We start from the raw sequence: 16,758 nt of genomic DNA on the forward strand, positions 1-16,758 counted from the left end.
ACACACACACACATACATACACATACACACACAAACATGGCTGCCTCTGTTTCACCGCTACGCTCCTCCTTCAGGATTTGTAGCCCGCTAGCGCTTCACCATCACTGCTGCCGGGCCAAACTGCGGATGCACAGAAAATGCGAAAGTCAAAGGAGATATCTGCACCAGTCGGCGACCAGGTAAATGGCACCACATTTTTCTTTTTTTAAATATACGGCATTACTTCGCGCAGCGGACGGATGAGCGACGCCTCGGCGGCGCCGGTGAAGTCGTGTGTGTACCGTCACGTGTCGGCCGGAGGATGGTGATTGACAGCAGCGGTTACTCGGTGCAGAGGGCAGGTGTGGGTTTAGTAGACGTTTCTTTCTCTTGACTCAGTGGGTCAATTATAGGTCTGATCAAATTGACAACGCTGTCAACATATGTGTCGCTATTACATAAATCGCCGCAGATTCACCGGTTCTTGCTTTAACGTTCCCACTGCGTTCATTCGGATTATATTGGCTGCTGTTACTAGGGGACGGTTAGCTGTTAATCTGTTAACAGGAATTATCCTTATACCAGTAATTTAGCCGCCACCATTAAAAAAAATAAAGTGTAAATCACTAAAACAAGGAGAGAGTAACGTTCAACCGTTACTCTGGTTACTAACGTTACTGCAGGTCATTTAGCATTAAATTATAATTACAAAGCTAATTTGCGGTTCTTTGCGTCCAACATTGGCCAGACTGAGTCCAACCAGGAGAACCAAATGACATTGGTGCAATTTTGATGTAATTGTTAGAGCCTGACCGATATATTTGTCACCTGATATTATCAGTCAGCCGATATTGACCTATCACAGATATATCAGTACTGGTGTATATGTTATAATATGGGCCGATATATTTTTAATATCTTTTTAAAAGTTAATAGGCAGCATTTTATGTATATTTGATCCTTTTTCTTAATTCAAGTTTAATATATATGTACATATATTTTGTTTTCTGCTTTTTTTAATTATAGTTATTTATTTGTAATTATTAAATTCCCAGTTTACTGTTTCAGTGCACTGATGTCATTTTATACAATAAAGTTTATTGTTAAACTGTTAAATATCGTGCCTCTATCTATTACATATCTTTGTCACAAGTGGTTGATAACCAAATTTGGGGGATCATTGTAAAAAATGTGCATATATGTATATATTCTGTATTTATGAGATTATCGACCGATATATCGATATCAGAATTTTTTGTACTCCCTAATATCGGCATCGACATTGTCCAATATCGGTTGGGCCCTAATGTTACATGATGAAAAATAGTAAGTGTTACTTACTTGGAGCTTTAGTGCATTTTTGTGACAAAAATATTTAGGAATGTCATATTCAAGTAGTTGAGTTGATGTACAAGTAGGCAGTGGTGGAAGAAGTCCTCTGTGTCTATCCTATCTGTATCTACTCTGTCCAGTATTAGTCTTACAAACAAGTAGGACCTGCCTTTACAGTTCATCATTTAGTGTACTTTAGTGGTGCATAGTTCCAAACATATTTGCAATTAATCAAATTACCACAAACTGATTGCCACATAGTGAATCTGAGGGTCAGGGGTCTCTGGGGCAGTCGCCTGCTTTGCTGTGTTGGTAACCCGGCCTTGATGCTTTATGAAGCCACAAGATAGTATGTGACATGCAGCACCGTCCTGAAAACACAGATCTCTCTGATGTAACCTCCTCAGCTCTTAATGCACTCTGGAGCTGAAATGATCAGTCGATTTACAGAATTTTAATCTGCAACAACTCTGATCGTCATTTAAGCATTGTTGTAATTGTTTAAGCAAAAACACCAATTATCTACTTTGAGAACACACACACAGCGAGGTACGGATAAGTGTGATGCAAGTCTATGCAAGTCCATCACAAACAAAAACACCAAACATTCACTGGTGCCATCACCTGAAATATGAATGTTTGCTCATTTTCTTCATCTTCTGTGACAGTAAACTGAATATCTTTGGGTTCGGGACCACTGGCAGTGGTCAAAGAAGTATTCAGATGCTTTACTTTAGTAAAAGTACCAATACAGCAATGTAAAAATAATCCATTACAAATGAAAGTCCAAATGAAAAATCCTATTTAAGTCAACATATATAAATATCGGCAAAATGTATTTTAAGTTCGTCCCTCTGACTGATATATTATTATATATGACATCATTAGGTTATTAATACTGAAGCATCAGTGTTAGAGCAGCATGTTACTGTTGTAGCTGCTGGAGGTGGAGCTAGTTTGATCTACTTTATATACAGATTTTTGCTGAATTTTTTAAAATTTTGAATGTGTTAGTTATAAAAATCGAATAGTCTCTAATCACTTCAGTTCTTTGTGAAATAATATGTCAGATTTCTTTTTGTCTCATGTCTGTGATGTGTGCTGTATATGTGCATTCATTCATGTCTGTACGATTTACCTCTCCAGGCATGCCGCTGTGGTGATTTCGGGGACAGTGATGGCTCGTCAGCTCCACAGAGAAATCCAACGTGATGTGGAAGAGCTGGTAGCTCAGGGTAACATGAGACCCCACCTAGGAGTGGTCTTAGTGGGAGATGACCCAGCCAGTCGTACCTACGTTAGGAACAAGACCCGGGCTGCCAGTATACTGGGTCAGATATGAGCATTGCACATTGCACATTGCACACATAGATACACATGGATAAACACACCTTTAGTGAGCAAAACTAATGTAATGTTATGTAATGTCACACAACTTCAAAACTAGCATGCACATGGCTACATTTTGGTGTATGTGCTCTCCAGGTATTTCCAGTGACACTGTGGTGCGGCCTAGCTCGGTCTCCCAGGAGGAGTTGTTGGATCTGATTGACAAGATGAACCGTGATTGGAGGGTCAGTGGACTGTTGGTGCAGCTGCCACTTCCTGGTAAACACAGACGCGAGAGGAGTTTTCCTCACTGACATCAAAGTTAAACCATCAGTTTGCAGTGATGGCATATATGTAGTTCTGTCATAGCATGCAAAAAAACATGGAAGGAGCTACAGTATGTGGAAATAGGACTAAGGAGACTCATAATTAAATACGTGTATTTCTATTGAAGTAAAAGTTTGGCTTCTCACACGATTTGTGATTTGATTTGTGAACGCCAATAAGGTTTGATAGCAGGTGTGAAGTTTCTTGCCTTGGAACGACCTGACTTCACCCTGATTGATTATATACAAAGGTCTCATTTAAATTTGCCCGAGGGACACAAGCCTTGCATGTCAAGACTTTCTCCGCACATCATTTGTTTTAGTATTTGCATATTACCAATGGAGGCTACTGTAAGAATCAAATTAAGCAATATTACACTCAAGGGTATGCTTTACCGTCATTGTTGGCACGACAGTGATGCGGTCAGGAACAAGGCGCTTGCGAGTGTAATATTGCGATTATACAACATTTACTAACAAAATAAAAGATATAAACAAAATTTATTCATATTATGAGGCAGTACGCTCTAAAAATTAAAAATGTTTTGCTTGTGTTAGCTCCGTTTCTATGTAAATACATGGAGTATGACTAATACCTGGAAAACAATCACTCACGTCAGTAGAATCCTCTGTAATTCAACCTAGTTAACTACTCCAGCAAGTAGGTCGACCCTTAGTAACAACCTAGCAACAGAGACGATTTCTAGTCCCTGTTGAGTCAGCCAGCCAACTTCAGCTAATGCTTTCTGGAGATCACAGCATTTCCCAAACTGAATAAATACCTCACATATAAACACAAAACTACTTTGCTTGCTCAATCTCGTTTTAACTAAGATATCCGCTGAAAAAAAAAAATCTTTCCATGGACAGATTTAGCTATGTCAGCAAACTTCACAGACATTTTTAAGCTAGTAGCGCCGTGGCACCAGCACAGCTGATGGAGGATGCCGGAGTGGAAGCTTAATGCTCTCAACTGAAGGGAAAATGGTTAAGTTTTGCTGTGTATGGGGGTGCCAGGTAACGATGAAGAGTGAAGAAGGGTTCAGGTTTTTCAGTGTGTGTGAGTGTGTGTCTGTAACTCATCCCATAGTCTCAGAGTTCAATCCACTCGGCAAAGGGTCTGTTTTGTTTTCCCCACAACCCTGAATCAGTTCAGTTCAATCCAGTTTCAAAAACATAAAAGAGAGACAACTCAGAACTCTGCCCCAGGTTTTCACCGCAGATCCCCCCACAAAACAAACCAAACCAAAGACACTAGCAAAGCAACACAGTACATAAAATAATGCCAGCAGAAATGTCAGATATGTTGGACCACCGTGTTTAACTATATATCTTTGAATGTTACAGTTACGGCTGAAAATGACAACAGAAAAAAACAAGTTTGCCAAGTTCACATATCTCCGCAATACAAATTAACCACCAGTCGTCTAGCCAGAAATGACTGTTGTTGTTAGTGCAACGTCATGGTCTATAGTTCTAATGAATGGCGGAGTAATATTTTAAGTGATGAGGCTTTTTTCAGTTGAGCAGGGCTAGGTGTACTGTCATGCTGATTTGAGCACGTTCTAAATGTCTAGTTGACCAATCAGATTGCTTGGTCGGAACTACATGTGTGATATTAATTCAATGTATTAACTGTATTAGGCTAATCGATGGCAACATTCAAAACATCTGCACTTTATGTTTAGAGACATGTAGTGCAGCTACAGAGTATAGTGGTCAACAATAAACCATTATGTTCCACACTTTATTCTGTGCAATATCACTCAACATCTGTCCTATCATCTCCACTCTTCAGACCACATAAATGAAAGAGCAGTGTGTAACGCCATCGCTCCAGAGAAGGATGTGGATGGCTTCCATATTGTGAATATTGGTAAGCTGTGTTTGGACCAGAGATCCATGGTGCCTGCCACACCTGCAGCTGTCTGGGAGATCATCAAAAGAGCAGGTAAACCACCTGAACCTCTTTAGCTCCAGTACAACTCAGTTTTTAATGCTGTTCTTCACCCTGAGGCAAGCAAGTTATAGGTAGGCATTAAAGATCTGGTCAATTTAATTGAATGAAGTTGAATATCAGTGTTTTTCATGATCTAATTTAATGCAGCCTGTTACATAACTGTATATATTATTACTTAATGTTAATTGTTAATTACATTCTTTATCAGTTTTATGATTACTTAATAGAAATACACTTTAATTATTTTCAACCAAGGTGAGTTCAGTTACAATTTTAAAATTGTTAGATGTATTGTACCTTGAACTTAACTCAACCTTGTTAGAATAATTATATCCTCTAACTTATACTGTATTTATACTCAAGTCATCAAACGTCAACGCTTGTTTGATCCTCAGGTACAAAAATTTTAAGGTCAACTGTGTAGACAGTGTCGGCTCGGTGTTGCTGTCTTATCATGTATGGCCCACTAGGTGGCGCCTAACAGTCATTTTCCAATCTTATATCTGTCCACTGTGCTAATGTACTGGACTAGTCAGTCATCCTCTTGACCAAGTAAGGGTGTAAATATTCTAGCAATTAAGATCTTTGAAAATGAGTAGGAAAATGTAGTGTAGTGTTATTTTAACAACAACCAGTTCTCAGTGCAGTATCCAAAATCCTGTACTCATGTAATCATTTAAAAATGTTTTATTCAGTATCTGTCACTGGAAAGAAACCTTTTTCAATAAAGTGACAATTACTCAAGGCAGATCATATTGAAAAACAGTCTCACCTCAAGGTCCATTTAGTAGCTGTTCTGAAGCTTTTGTCCATAGTATTTAAACAACTTTTTTTTAAGAACAAGAACATAATAGGAGTCAGTATCAGTTGTTTAGACGGACCTTTCCTTGCTGTGTGGTGACTGAATGTAGAGTTTAGACTCTAATACTACTGACTGTACTTGGAGATGCTGTGCATGAAATAAAAGGTGCTACATGTAATAATAAATCATAATATGAGAACATTGGCAGAATAGGGGAGTAACTCACCGGTAGTTTTACTGATTAAACCAGGAAGAGGGCGCTGTTGTTCATGTACAAACAGAGCTTAAGTTTCAGTCAACATCGACTGCTGATCTGGGCTCTGTTTCCCAAAAGCATCATGACTCAAGACTCTTTTAGAAATGATTATAGATTAATAAGTACCTCCTACCCCATCATAGGGATAGAAATGAAACCATGTGAGAAGTTTAGAGGGAAAAATCACTATTTGGTGGAGCTGTTAACAACTCATAGACATCTGAAATGTGACTCCAACTACACACTGCTTTTTGTAAGATGTCAAAAGCCAAAAAGGTTGGAAACCAGTAGTTTCATCTTTAAAAATGTGTTGTATTTTAAAAGCTTGTTATATTATCCGTTGTGTCAAATCTTCATCTGAAAAGTAACTAAAGCTGTCAAACAAATGTAGTGGAGTAGAAAGTACAATATTTCCTACCCAGTCGTAGGAGGTTAAGAGCATCTTAAGAATCTCAGGAGCCTGCAAGAGGAACTGAAATTGACATATTTCACCTGAGATTTTACTGTTTTTGTACATTTTTAAGTCTTTACTTTTATAATGACCTCAGTGGTTCCTGTTAAGTAATGTTTTAGCTTTCCAAAATGAGTGATGATGTGCAGTATAAGTAAAGTATAAACTAAACTCACATACACACAGAAATTATTTAAACATTTGATTTGTGCAATTGATCTGCCAGTTTCCGTCCTCCTTTCCTAATATATGAATCTCTGCTGACTAAAATGCTACTTTACTCATATTATGTACCCTTTCAGCTCAGTTAGTACTTGGTACTATAAGTGTTGTACCTCATTCCTCCCTGTCAGGGAACAGAAGTTATAGACATAACTTTATGTTTTCAGTTTCCATATCTTCTCTTTTCTTATAATTTATGGTGTGTATGTTGTATGCCACATGCTTACAGAAGCCTAATAGAGAGATAATGACGAAATGACAACCATAACTGCCAGTGCTACATTTTTGGTTTAATTTGCACTTAAGAATACTGTCTGCCTCAGGCAACAGCCACATTGATCAATGTTTCCTTTCTTAAACTTGCCTCCACCTAGAAACATGAATCATACTCGGCAGCAAGCTGAAAACTGTTGTCTGTTGATTGTACCTCAAGCTTTGTTTTTTTACTGAATGACTTCAACTATTAAACATTTCTTTGCGTCATTTACAAAAGTTAGGCTTTGTTATTCATCCATTTTAAATATATATGGCTTGCAGCAATGTCTTCAGCACCACAGAGTGGTTACACTAAGAATCTCCTCACCATCTGCGCATGTACTCACTCTTAATTGCTGCTTTGGGAGACAAGTGTAAACATATAAGAGCGTTCATAGAGACACTCATAGAGAACACTGTTAACATCTAACAATTATTGTTATCGGGCAGAAGGGCCCTGGTTAATTCAGAAAAAGCTGTTACACAGTCTGACAGCAACAGCTCGGATGATCTGATACCTGAAGCTCTTGACAATGATGGAGAATTGTTTGGATGCATGGGTTATGTTACTTACCCTCTGTAGAGGAGGGTGAGATCCTGATGGCTGTTTTCACTATCCGCTATCAGAGAATTTTTGCAATTCCCAGACCAAACAGTGATGAAGCTACTCGGGATACTTTCTTCAGTCCCTTTGTAGAATGTGTTGAGGATGGGAGGCTGAAGGTTTTCTTTCTAATATACCTCTCCACTGTCCATGTGTATGTCCATCCTCAAGAGCACCTTAAAGTTACCTGGATTTACTGAATGCAAAACTGGTTGAAACTGGGGATTGGGGAAAGTCTGAGACGTAGTTCTGTAACTAAACAAAGAATGAATTCACAAAACCATAACTAAAGAAATTAGACTGTTTTTTTTTACAGCTGTGGCCATGGCAGAACCTTTGCCAGTTGGCAATATGACTGGCCAACATCCATGTAATGAATACAAGTTTTCTTTTATCTCAGCTTAGCAGTACAGTCAATCAAGCATCCTTTACCAAAGCAATTTTTCCTTGAAAATGTGTTTGTGCAGGTATTGAGACTGTGGGAAAGAATGTGCTGGTTGCTGGTCGCTCCAAAAATGTTGGAATGCCCATTGCGATGCTGCTGCACACTGATCGCAACCATGAACGTCCTGGCGGTAAGTGTGTGTGTATGTGTGCGTTTTTGTATGTGTGGGTATGACTTAAGTCACTTTTGGACACACACCAGATTTAAGACCAGTTGAGAGTTGGGACGACTTGTACAGCTGGGGACAAAAGCTGTGTCCCCAATTGGTAAAACGCTGATTTTTGGGTCAGTTGTTAAGGTTAGGTTAAGTCTCCAGAAAATTAATGTAAGTCTATGTGAATACCCCCGTAGTGACTTAAGTAAACCTGCGTATGTGTGTGTGTGTATGTGTGTGTGTGTGTGTAGGTTAGTCAGCATTGTAATATGAGTAGATTGCTGCAGTCTGTAGGGAAATCATATTGCACCATCTTGGCTTTCCCTGAATTGTATTTGATACTTAAACCTTTGTCAGGATGTGGCCAATAAATAAATGCTATTATGACTCCTCACCTTTTTATCAAACAATAAATGCTGATGCATGTCTTTCCAGAGAAGTACAAAGAGTGAAAACCAGGGAGTGTGTAGGAAAAGCACAGGGCGAAACTTTTGGCAATGTGCACTGCTCGCAGGCGGATCAACTGTCCTTATAAGGGTGTAGGAAGAAGGGAGGGGATTTGGAGAGGCATTGCATGGAATTTGCTTCTTAGATGAAGCAACGAGATATGTTTGACCGGTCAAAAGTGTTGCTTTATTACAGGTAAGATCAACACAAAGGTGTAAATAACTCAGCTAGCAGCTGTATGCAAACAAAAGGTACATTCAAGTTACAATTATATGAAACTGGCAAATAATTGCCCCTGTAATTCAGTCTCAATAAATACTACTAAAAGTACAGGTATTTCAGCTGTCTGGGAAGATTGCATGAAGTTAACTAACTGGAGGAAGTGCTTAGGGGAAGGTATTTAGGGTGTAGGATATGAAATGTGCCAGAGACAATATACTTGGACATTCAAGGGGGGTGGATGGGTCTTGTGATCAGTTAAAATTGGGCTGATAAAAACTGATCTTGAACCAGGTGAACCAGTTAAAAAATGAACTGCAGTTCAATAGCTGCAGTCCCCACTGTTCACGTGTTGCTTTAGTCTTTTGAGTATCAGCTTGAGTATCAGATGCTTCTGATACATGCCTCTCTGTCAAGATTATGAGTAGCTTGGTACAAGATAACAAACCAGAACACCCCTTTTAAGTTTCCAAGCACGTTTGGCAGAAAATAAAGACGACGAGTTGAAAACTGTAGGAGAACTAATGACCCTGCAATCCCAGTCTTCACACCTCAGTCACTGGCTGCGCTGTGACATTTGATGTGTCAAATTTGACGCCCATAGCATAAACCAGGCATACAGACAGAGGAAGACGTCAAGGGACAGTAACCTGGGTGAGCAAATGTAACAAAATTGGTGTTTCTCTGGAGAGAAAAGGGACTGTGGCGTATCCTGATGCGTTGACGCACGTCATTGTGGGATGATGCTGCCAGTATGTTGGTTTACATAATGAACAAGGTGTGGATGTTTTGACACGTCATATAGCCTACCACCAGTGACTGTTGCCTTTTAGTGTGGTGAATGGGCTGCAGCCACAGCAAAGCGACCGACACACCATTTATCAACAACCAACAGATCTGATAATCGCTGTTGAGGGCATGTTGTGTTTTTTGAATTTCTGGAATATTGCTTTGATCAACTTTATGTTTGGTTTAATGGACTGTACATATTTTAATTCTCGACAGTAGAGTCCTTGGTTGGAGTTGAACTGGAGATGTTGAGGTCATACTGTATGTTTATGTCTCAGACCAGTGGGCCAACAGCATACGTTACTTTTTCAAGAATTAAAAAACGTATTTGATGTTAGAAAAATGTTGTAATGTAAAAAAATGAAAAAAATTTTCATTGACTGTTTTAAAACCTTTGACTGGGAGTGTTTTAAGCTTGTATACACTGAGTATCCAGGGCTCTTTTGACCTTATCACATACCTTCATTCTTCAATATTTAGAAAAAATCCATTATGCATTTCACTGAACAAATATGATCCATTGGAAAATCCAGCAAGTGAAAACATGTGAAAATACTACCCAGGTGCATTTTGTTGGAGCATATGAAGCGATTTCCTACCCCCATATTGTACTATCAGGCCATCTCGATCTGTCGGCATACAGACCATCCTTTCATGACATCTACTTCAAACACTGTCTGAAAAGAGGGTATTATATCACCAGAGACTCTACAAACTGTTCACCACATGCCTCCCAAATGGTGCTACAGATGACTACGGGTCTGCACATCAAAGCTCAGAAAAAGGCTCTTTTCACAAGTCTTTTGAACTCTGCTAGCTTCTGGCCACTCCTTGTGTACAGTCCTCAAGTACAGTGTTCACTATAATGAAGAGCAGTTAAATTATTTTCCTTCTTAAAAATATACCACTGCACTACTTTTATGTCGGCTGAGGTTACAGTGTATAAAACAGCAAACACTTGATACCTTTTTGCAGAATTTTGCAAATAACTTTAACAGTTATTTATTGTATATTTTAAAGGTATTTTTAACAGGTTGCACTATCTTGGATGAGACTAAGAATAATGACAATAAAGATGAACTGAATTTACTGAAAAAAGAGGTTGAACACATTTGGAAACTTTGGCTGTTACACTCTACTATCCTGTGAAATACAAGGTAGTGTATGGTGGTAACTGAACGATCATGGACCCACAACAAAGCTGATTAAACAAAAAAATGGCAGCTGGTATAACTGTGGCAAATGTGCAACACATTTTTCACTCTGTCAATTTTCAAGATTGTGAAAAAAAAGAATTTTGTGTCAAGGTCACTTTTATTGTCCGTCTCAGTAGAAATTCGTTTTTGACAAAGGGAATTGCTGCAACAACAACATCACAATAAAAAATGTCCAATTTTATGCAATTTTAATGAGTGAATTTTGGGGTCAGTTTTCTTCCTCTTTCCTCTCAAACAAACACTCACACACATTCCATTAGGTATGTGATCTGGAGGTTTGGTGTGTTATGACTTGCCTTTCCTTCCCTCTCATTCTTATCTTCCTTGAAGTCTTCTTGTGTGATCATTTTTCTCTTGCTCCACACCTGTATTCCTGGTCACAGTCCAGTTATGACTATGCAGGATGTCCTTACACATTTTAGATAAAGATTAAGATTGCTATTGTAATGTTGATTTCCCTTATTGTGTAATCAATGACTAAATCAAACATTTCTTTACCCAACCACCACCTGCCACTTGTGGGGCGCTGGAGAATGCATGATGTTGAGTTGGAGTTCAATAGTAATAAAACTGTAAGAATGGAATATCTACATCAAGATATACTGAAAAACAGGCTGCCATCATTAGCATATTTTAAGAGTTAATTCATCCATATAACAGTCCTTTTCTTTCTCTTACCCTATTGCTATTGAGCCATGCAGATAGTTTTATGTGCTGAGGTTTTTAGATATCAGCCTCTGGCACCTGAGCCGTCGACTCAGTAAAATGAGAGTGAATGGAATTTTGTTTGAGCCGCACTGAGCAAAATATATACCCAGATCAAAAGCTGTTTGCTTCTTCTTTTCCTAAATTGTAAAAGGTAATTGGCAAATGCTGCATTGACTTATTACTATAAAGCGAACATATGATGTGATTGATCAATCACTGTAATCACCTGAGCAGATTCAGACAGATCCTTTCACTTTTTTCTGTTAATCATTGTAGTTCCTAGGAAACGGTTTAAACAATCGCCTTACTCATTTAATGTGTGGCCTTTCCGTAAGATATAACGCCTCTGCTCCTTTTCCCTGAGACTTAAGGTTATATTTCATAAAGGTGAAGTAATTTCTTCCGACATTAGTGGGGGCGGTCTTTATTTTAGCCAAAGCGGTAATATGCTGTAGTTCACTACTGGAAACCCTGGACGAAATGTCCCAGTCGGGGAGACCTCACTGTCACAGTTTTCATTGGGGATAGTTCTTCAGTAGAAAGGAGTTCCAAAACAAGCTGTTTATAATGACGTCTGTGGATTATTCTCAATAAGATTCTTTCTGGAAATACATGTTTTTCAAACATTTTTTGAAGTATGACTTTTCACTGCTTTACATTTACATTATTCTATTTGACTGGTGGCAGAAACAGCAGAGACAGCTTTCTCAAAACCTCGGCACAGAACTATCTGACTAGATACCTCTTGAGTTAAGCGTTTGTGTGTTTTGTCTTTTTGGTGATTTGGGTGAACCCACCTAAAAAAATCTGTCTTCTCAGGTGATGCCACAGTGACCATCGCCCACAGGTGTACACCGAGGGAACAGCTGAAGGAGCTAACAAGCCTGGCTGACATCATTATTGCAGCTGCAGGTAATTATACCCTGGCCACCATTTAGTTATATGACTGAGTCATATGAGCCTTTTCTTTTACAGTTTAAAGGGGATATATCATGCACATTTCCAGGTGTCTATTTTTATTCTGGGGCTTTACTGGAACACCTTTGCATGATTTACAGTTCAAAAAACGTACTTATCTGAAACCGGCCCTTTATGCAGCCCCTCAGTTCAGCCTCTGTCTGAAACAGGCCATTTTAGCTCCTGTTTCTTTAAGTCAAGTCAAGTCAAGTCAAATTTATTTATATAGCACATTTCATACAGAAAGCAACACAATGTGCTTCACAAAGGCAAGAGCAATACAATTATAAAGACATAAAATACAGGCCTACATATCATCATATAAAAGTAAGTAAACATACGCTTGCATACATGGATGCAAACCCCCCCCAAAAAACCCCAAAGATTACCGAACTGACGTCCATTTGTAGGAATGCACAAACGATCTAATGTCGGTTCATTGGGGAAGTAGAGGTAACTTTGCAAACGGAGCATTCATAGCAGGTTGAAGACCTGGTTTTTGACTTTCAGTGAGTATTTTTACATACGTTCATCTCAGGTTTTTGGACCTTTGAGCATGTTTAACATAGACATCCAACATCAAAACTGTAGAAAAATAACAGAAAATCATAAAAAGCATGATATGTCCCCTTCAAGTTGGTTGTTTTTTATGTCAAAAAAGTTTGGCATACTGATATACAGTTGATAGTAAAAGCATACATTCACCTCATGTTTTTGAACTTTTACCATGTTTAACATAAACATCTGACAGTATAACAGTATAAAGGTAACAGAAAATCACAAAAAACATAATGATGACTTCCAAATATGTTGGACGTTGGGCCCAATACTAAAATTATGCCCTGTATATTGCGTTGTATGTATTGTAACATGGACAATTATTTTGTTAATTTAGAAACTATGCTTTAAAAATATGCATGACCATACTTTTTCATTTTCTTCAGTTTTGCATTACAAATGAACAATTGGAACTTTGAGGGAAGTGATTTATGAGGATGTTACTAAAGCAGCTCTCCACGCTTGCCTCAAGTGTACACTCCTTAAACCAGTGTCAGATGCCTTTTCATGATGTCGGAATTACCATGGCAGGAATTATGAGGTCTGGTAACGTAAGCAAGGGGGGAGATTGTGAAAGTACTTACCAGCCCTTACTTGAAAAGATTACATTGGACACGCAAACATCAAGTGTGTGTTGAGGAATCTAATCTAAACACAGAAGATTCAGTATATTTACCCTTTACTCTGCCCCAACTGTGGTCACGGATCACTGCTTTCTTGAAGAACAATAGTTATCTGTGTTAACTGGAATGTAAGACAATCAATCAATGCAGGGCAGAAACGTCTGTCTAAAGACTTTTAAGTGACTATATATGCCTTAAGGGGTGCCATGTTTTATGTCTATTGTATAATTTCCTGACGACTGAGAGCAACTTTCTGGGATGGGCATCTCATTTTCCTTTTTTTTCCTTCCTAAGTTTAACTTCTGGAAATAAAGAACTGCATTTACACGTAACTGTATATTTAATTACAGCTGTTTTCATGTCACTCTGGAATTATTATGCGTATTAAGTGTGTGTTGAGGATTTAATTGTTGTGGAACTTGTAATTGCAGTTAGTAGGCAATTAGATAGGTGTAGTTTGGGGTTTGCGTGTCACTGAGTTTCTCCTGTGTCTGTGCGCTATATATGAGCAATAGTGTGCTCTAAAGCTGGTGCTTAATTGTTATTTGGTCCAGACTTGATCCCGTTGTTGACGAGCTATAATTGCTGTCTGAGGAGTTCAAATTGAAGGTTTTCTCACAGCCAATTTCAAAGTGGAGTGGCCCTCAAAATAAATATACAATGCTTTATTATTTCCTTCCTTTTAGCTGAGGTATCATCTTATTCTGCTATGCTGCCTTTTAAGTCTAAGGTAAAGTGGTAATTGTCACGCTGTTCCACTAAAAGCAGTGATTAAATGGAACCTGCAGAACTTTTATCTCTTTCCTGATAAAGATTACTGAGATTGTAACGGTGTTTGACGTGGAAATGTCATGGTGGCTGCAAATGCATTTTAACCACAACTATTAGCCAAACAGCACTAAGGTAGTTTTTCAGGTTTTAGACTTTAATGTCAGTCCTTTAAGTCGAGTCAAAATGTTCAGGTTGACCGGCAGTTTCCTGTGTCAAAATCTGGTTTTAAGATCGAAATGATTTCAGCTGATATTTTGCTTACAGGGTGAATATTAAATTAATTTGTGTTCAATCGAATCACCACAAAACCTTGGGCCTGAAGAATGTCCACGGTGCACAGAGAGGTCGAGGAACGAGGGGTAAATAGGGGCCCAGGTGTTAATTTTTGCCCAGGGGCCCCCAAGCTAGATGAAAGAGTGTGTGTAACCTGCAGGATTGCAATACTGTAGCTGATGTTGGAACAATTAATGAGGCATCATATTATCTTCTAATCGTCAGCCCCTCCTTGATTTCTGTGCATAGGTGTTCCCGGGCTGATCACAGCAGATATGGTGAAAGAGGGCGCAGCAGTCATCGACGTGGGCATAAACCGCATCCAGGACCCGAATACAGGGAAACTGCGGCTCATCGGTGACGTGGACTTTGAGGGTAAATAATCAGAAGCATGTCAGAGAAGGACATTTCTGCTAAATCAATTGGCTAAATGATTGGAAACCAATCAAAATGACAAATGACAACATGCAACTGTAACAGAAGCTTGAATCATACTAGGGAATAAAAGTCAAGATATCTTGGCCACTGCTGCTTCAATTTTGACCATTGTTTTTAAAATTTGTCTCTTGAAAGGCCCCGATCTGTTATGGAAGTGCAATACTTAATAGCTGGAGTACACCTTTAAGGGTTCAGTATGCTTTAAGATTATATAGGGTGTTGTACAAGGCGGAGCAAAAGCCTGCCATCACAGCCCTCTCCTGGCTGCATCTTACTTGCCTCCCTGATGTCTCTCCAAGAACTTTTGTCTTCTGTGTGTCTCTGTTATCTCGATGCTATAAATCGTATAATGGGCGTCCCTGCTCAAAGGCATTCATGTTGTTGCACCCAGTTGTACACAATGAAAGCCATGGAAGTAGTTGTTAGAGGAATGAAAAAAGAAAGCTCGAGAGAGAAGTTCAAAAGGCGTCCTTGTTGGATTGTTGGTTTTTGGAAAGTTACAAAATCTGACAGATACTTAATTTGAAGCACACTGATGCCCTTAGTCCTTTCACCACAGGAATGCTAATTTGATTGACACACACTTAAAAGGTTTCTTAACTCTCACGAATGTAAGGTTCCTGAAATCCAGGCTCAGTGTAATTGACGTAATGTGGTTCCTCAGACATAAAAGGACAAATAAACAGAGGTATTCCTGTAAATCTTGGCTTTAGTTCTTGGAATGGTAATAGTATATCTTAACCCCATTTCAATTGTTTGGATTGTCGTAGGAGTGAAGGAGAAGGCAGGTTTCATCACACCTGTTCCCGGAGGTGTGGGTCCGATGACAGTCGCCATGCTGATGAAGAACACTGTGACTGCTGCCAGAAACGCACTGATGCATTAACATATTCACAGACACACTATAAAGGCATTCATTTTAATGAATGATATACAGTACATACAGTATAGGCATATATATACATACAGCACATACATCAGTTTGTTACATATACATACAGACATATACACACACACTTTTATTTAAAACTCCATGAGCTGAAGACTCCATACCTGCTGGGAAACTTACATGTATGTTTATATTGTGAATTTGTTTGTTTGTTTATTTCTGTTATTTATTTCAAAGTTCACTTTTTAAGAATTTAGATTAATATTTTTTCTACTGAAGTCATTTTGGTTCACTTTTGAACATTCCAGATTAACTGGAAACAGATAATTAAATAAAAAACAATGCTGTGCCAATACTACAATCTCTAAGTTTATTTGTTGGTATTTTTATTAGATTTAATAGGTGTTTAAATGTGTATAATATTAAAATTATACTGTCCTGGCGTTAGTATCAAAAAAGACATTGTCATTGACAGCACAGCACGCTGCTGTACTTCATCTACCTTCACCTTGAATGCAACAAGAAAAATAAAAGTAACTTAAGAAACAGAAGAAAATGCGTTAGAGGCGTTGGCTAAACGTAAATGCCAACGCCACAGTGGGCTACTGAGCCCAACTCTTCCCCTTCTAACCTGATGAAATCAAACAATATAATGCTTACGTAACTGAAACAAAATTGAAAAAACAATCAAAGGTAAAAAGAAACACCAGCAGAGGGGAAAATGTTTATACTCTTTGCAAATGGCCACAATCGA

General features: G+C 38.6%; 1 protein-coding gene across 1 annotated transcript; it reads left to right on the forward strand.

Moving 5' to 3' along the window:
• Nucleotides 1–16,359, forward strand: LOC137200331 (bifunctional methylenetetrahydrofolate dehydrogenase/cyclohydrolase 2, mitochondrial-like). The gene is made up of 8 exons (XM_067615058.1): nucleotides 1–179; nucleotides 2,458–2,642; nucleotides 2,797–2,919; nucleotides 4,765–4,917; nucleotides 7,984–8,091; nucleotides 12,315–12,407; nucleotides 14,927–15,052; nucleotides 15,886–16,359. Exons 1-8 carry the CDS (start codon nucleotides 37–39, stop codon nucleotides 15,999–16,001), a joined length of 1,047 nt encoding a protein of 348 aa, XP_067471159.1. The 5' UTR covers nucleotides 1–36; the 3' UTR covers nucleotides 16,002–16,359.
• Nucleotides 16,360–16,758: the final 399 nt, after the last annotated feature.

Source organism: Thunnus thynnus, chromosome 2, assembly GCF_963924715.1.
Source record: "Thunnus thynnus chromosome 2, fThuThy2.1, whole genome shotgun sequence".
Taxonomy (NCBI): Eukaryota; Metazoa; Chordata; class Actinopteri; order Scombriformes; family Scombridae; genus Thunnus; species Thunnus thynnus.

Excerpts from the sequence above, each read along its gene's own strand:
- LOC137200331 (XM_067615058.1), top strand. The coding sequence starts at position 37 with ATGGCTGCCTCTGTTTCACCGCTACGCTCCTCCTTCAGGATTTGTAGC. Across the intron at positions 180-2,457 it reads CTGCACCAGTCGGCGACCAG|GCATGCCGCTGTGGTGATTT; the intron begins GTAAATGGCACC and ends TTACCTCTCCAG. Across the intron at positions 4,918-7,983 it reads GGAGATCATCAAAAGAGCAG|GTATTGAGACTGTGGGAAAG; the intron begins GTAAACCACCTG and ends GTGTTTGTGCAG.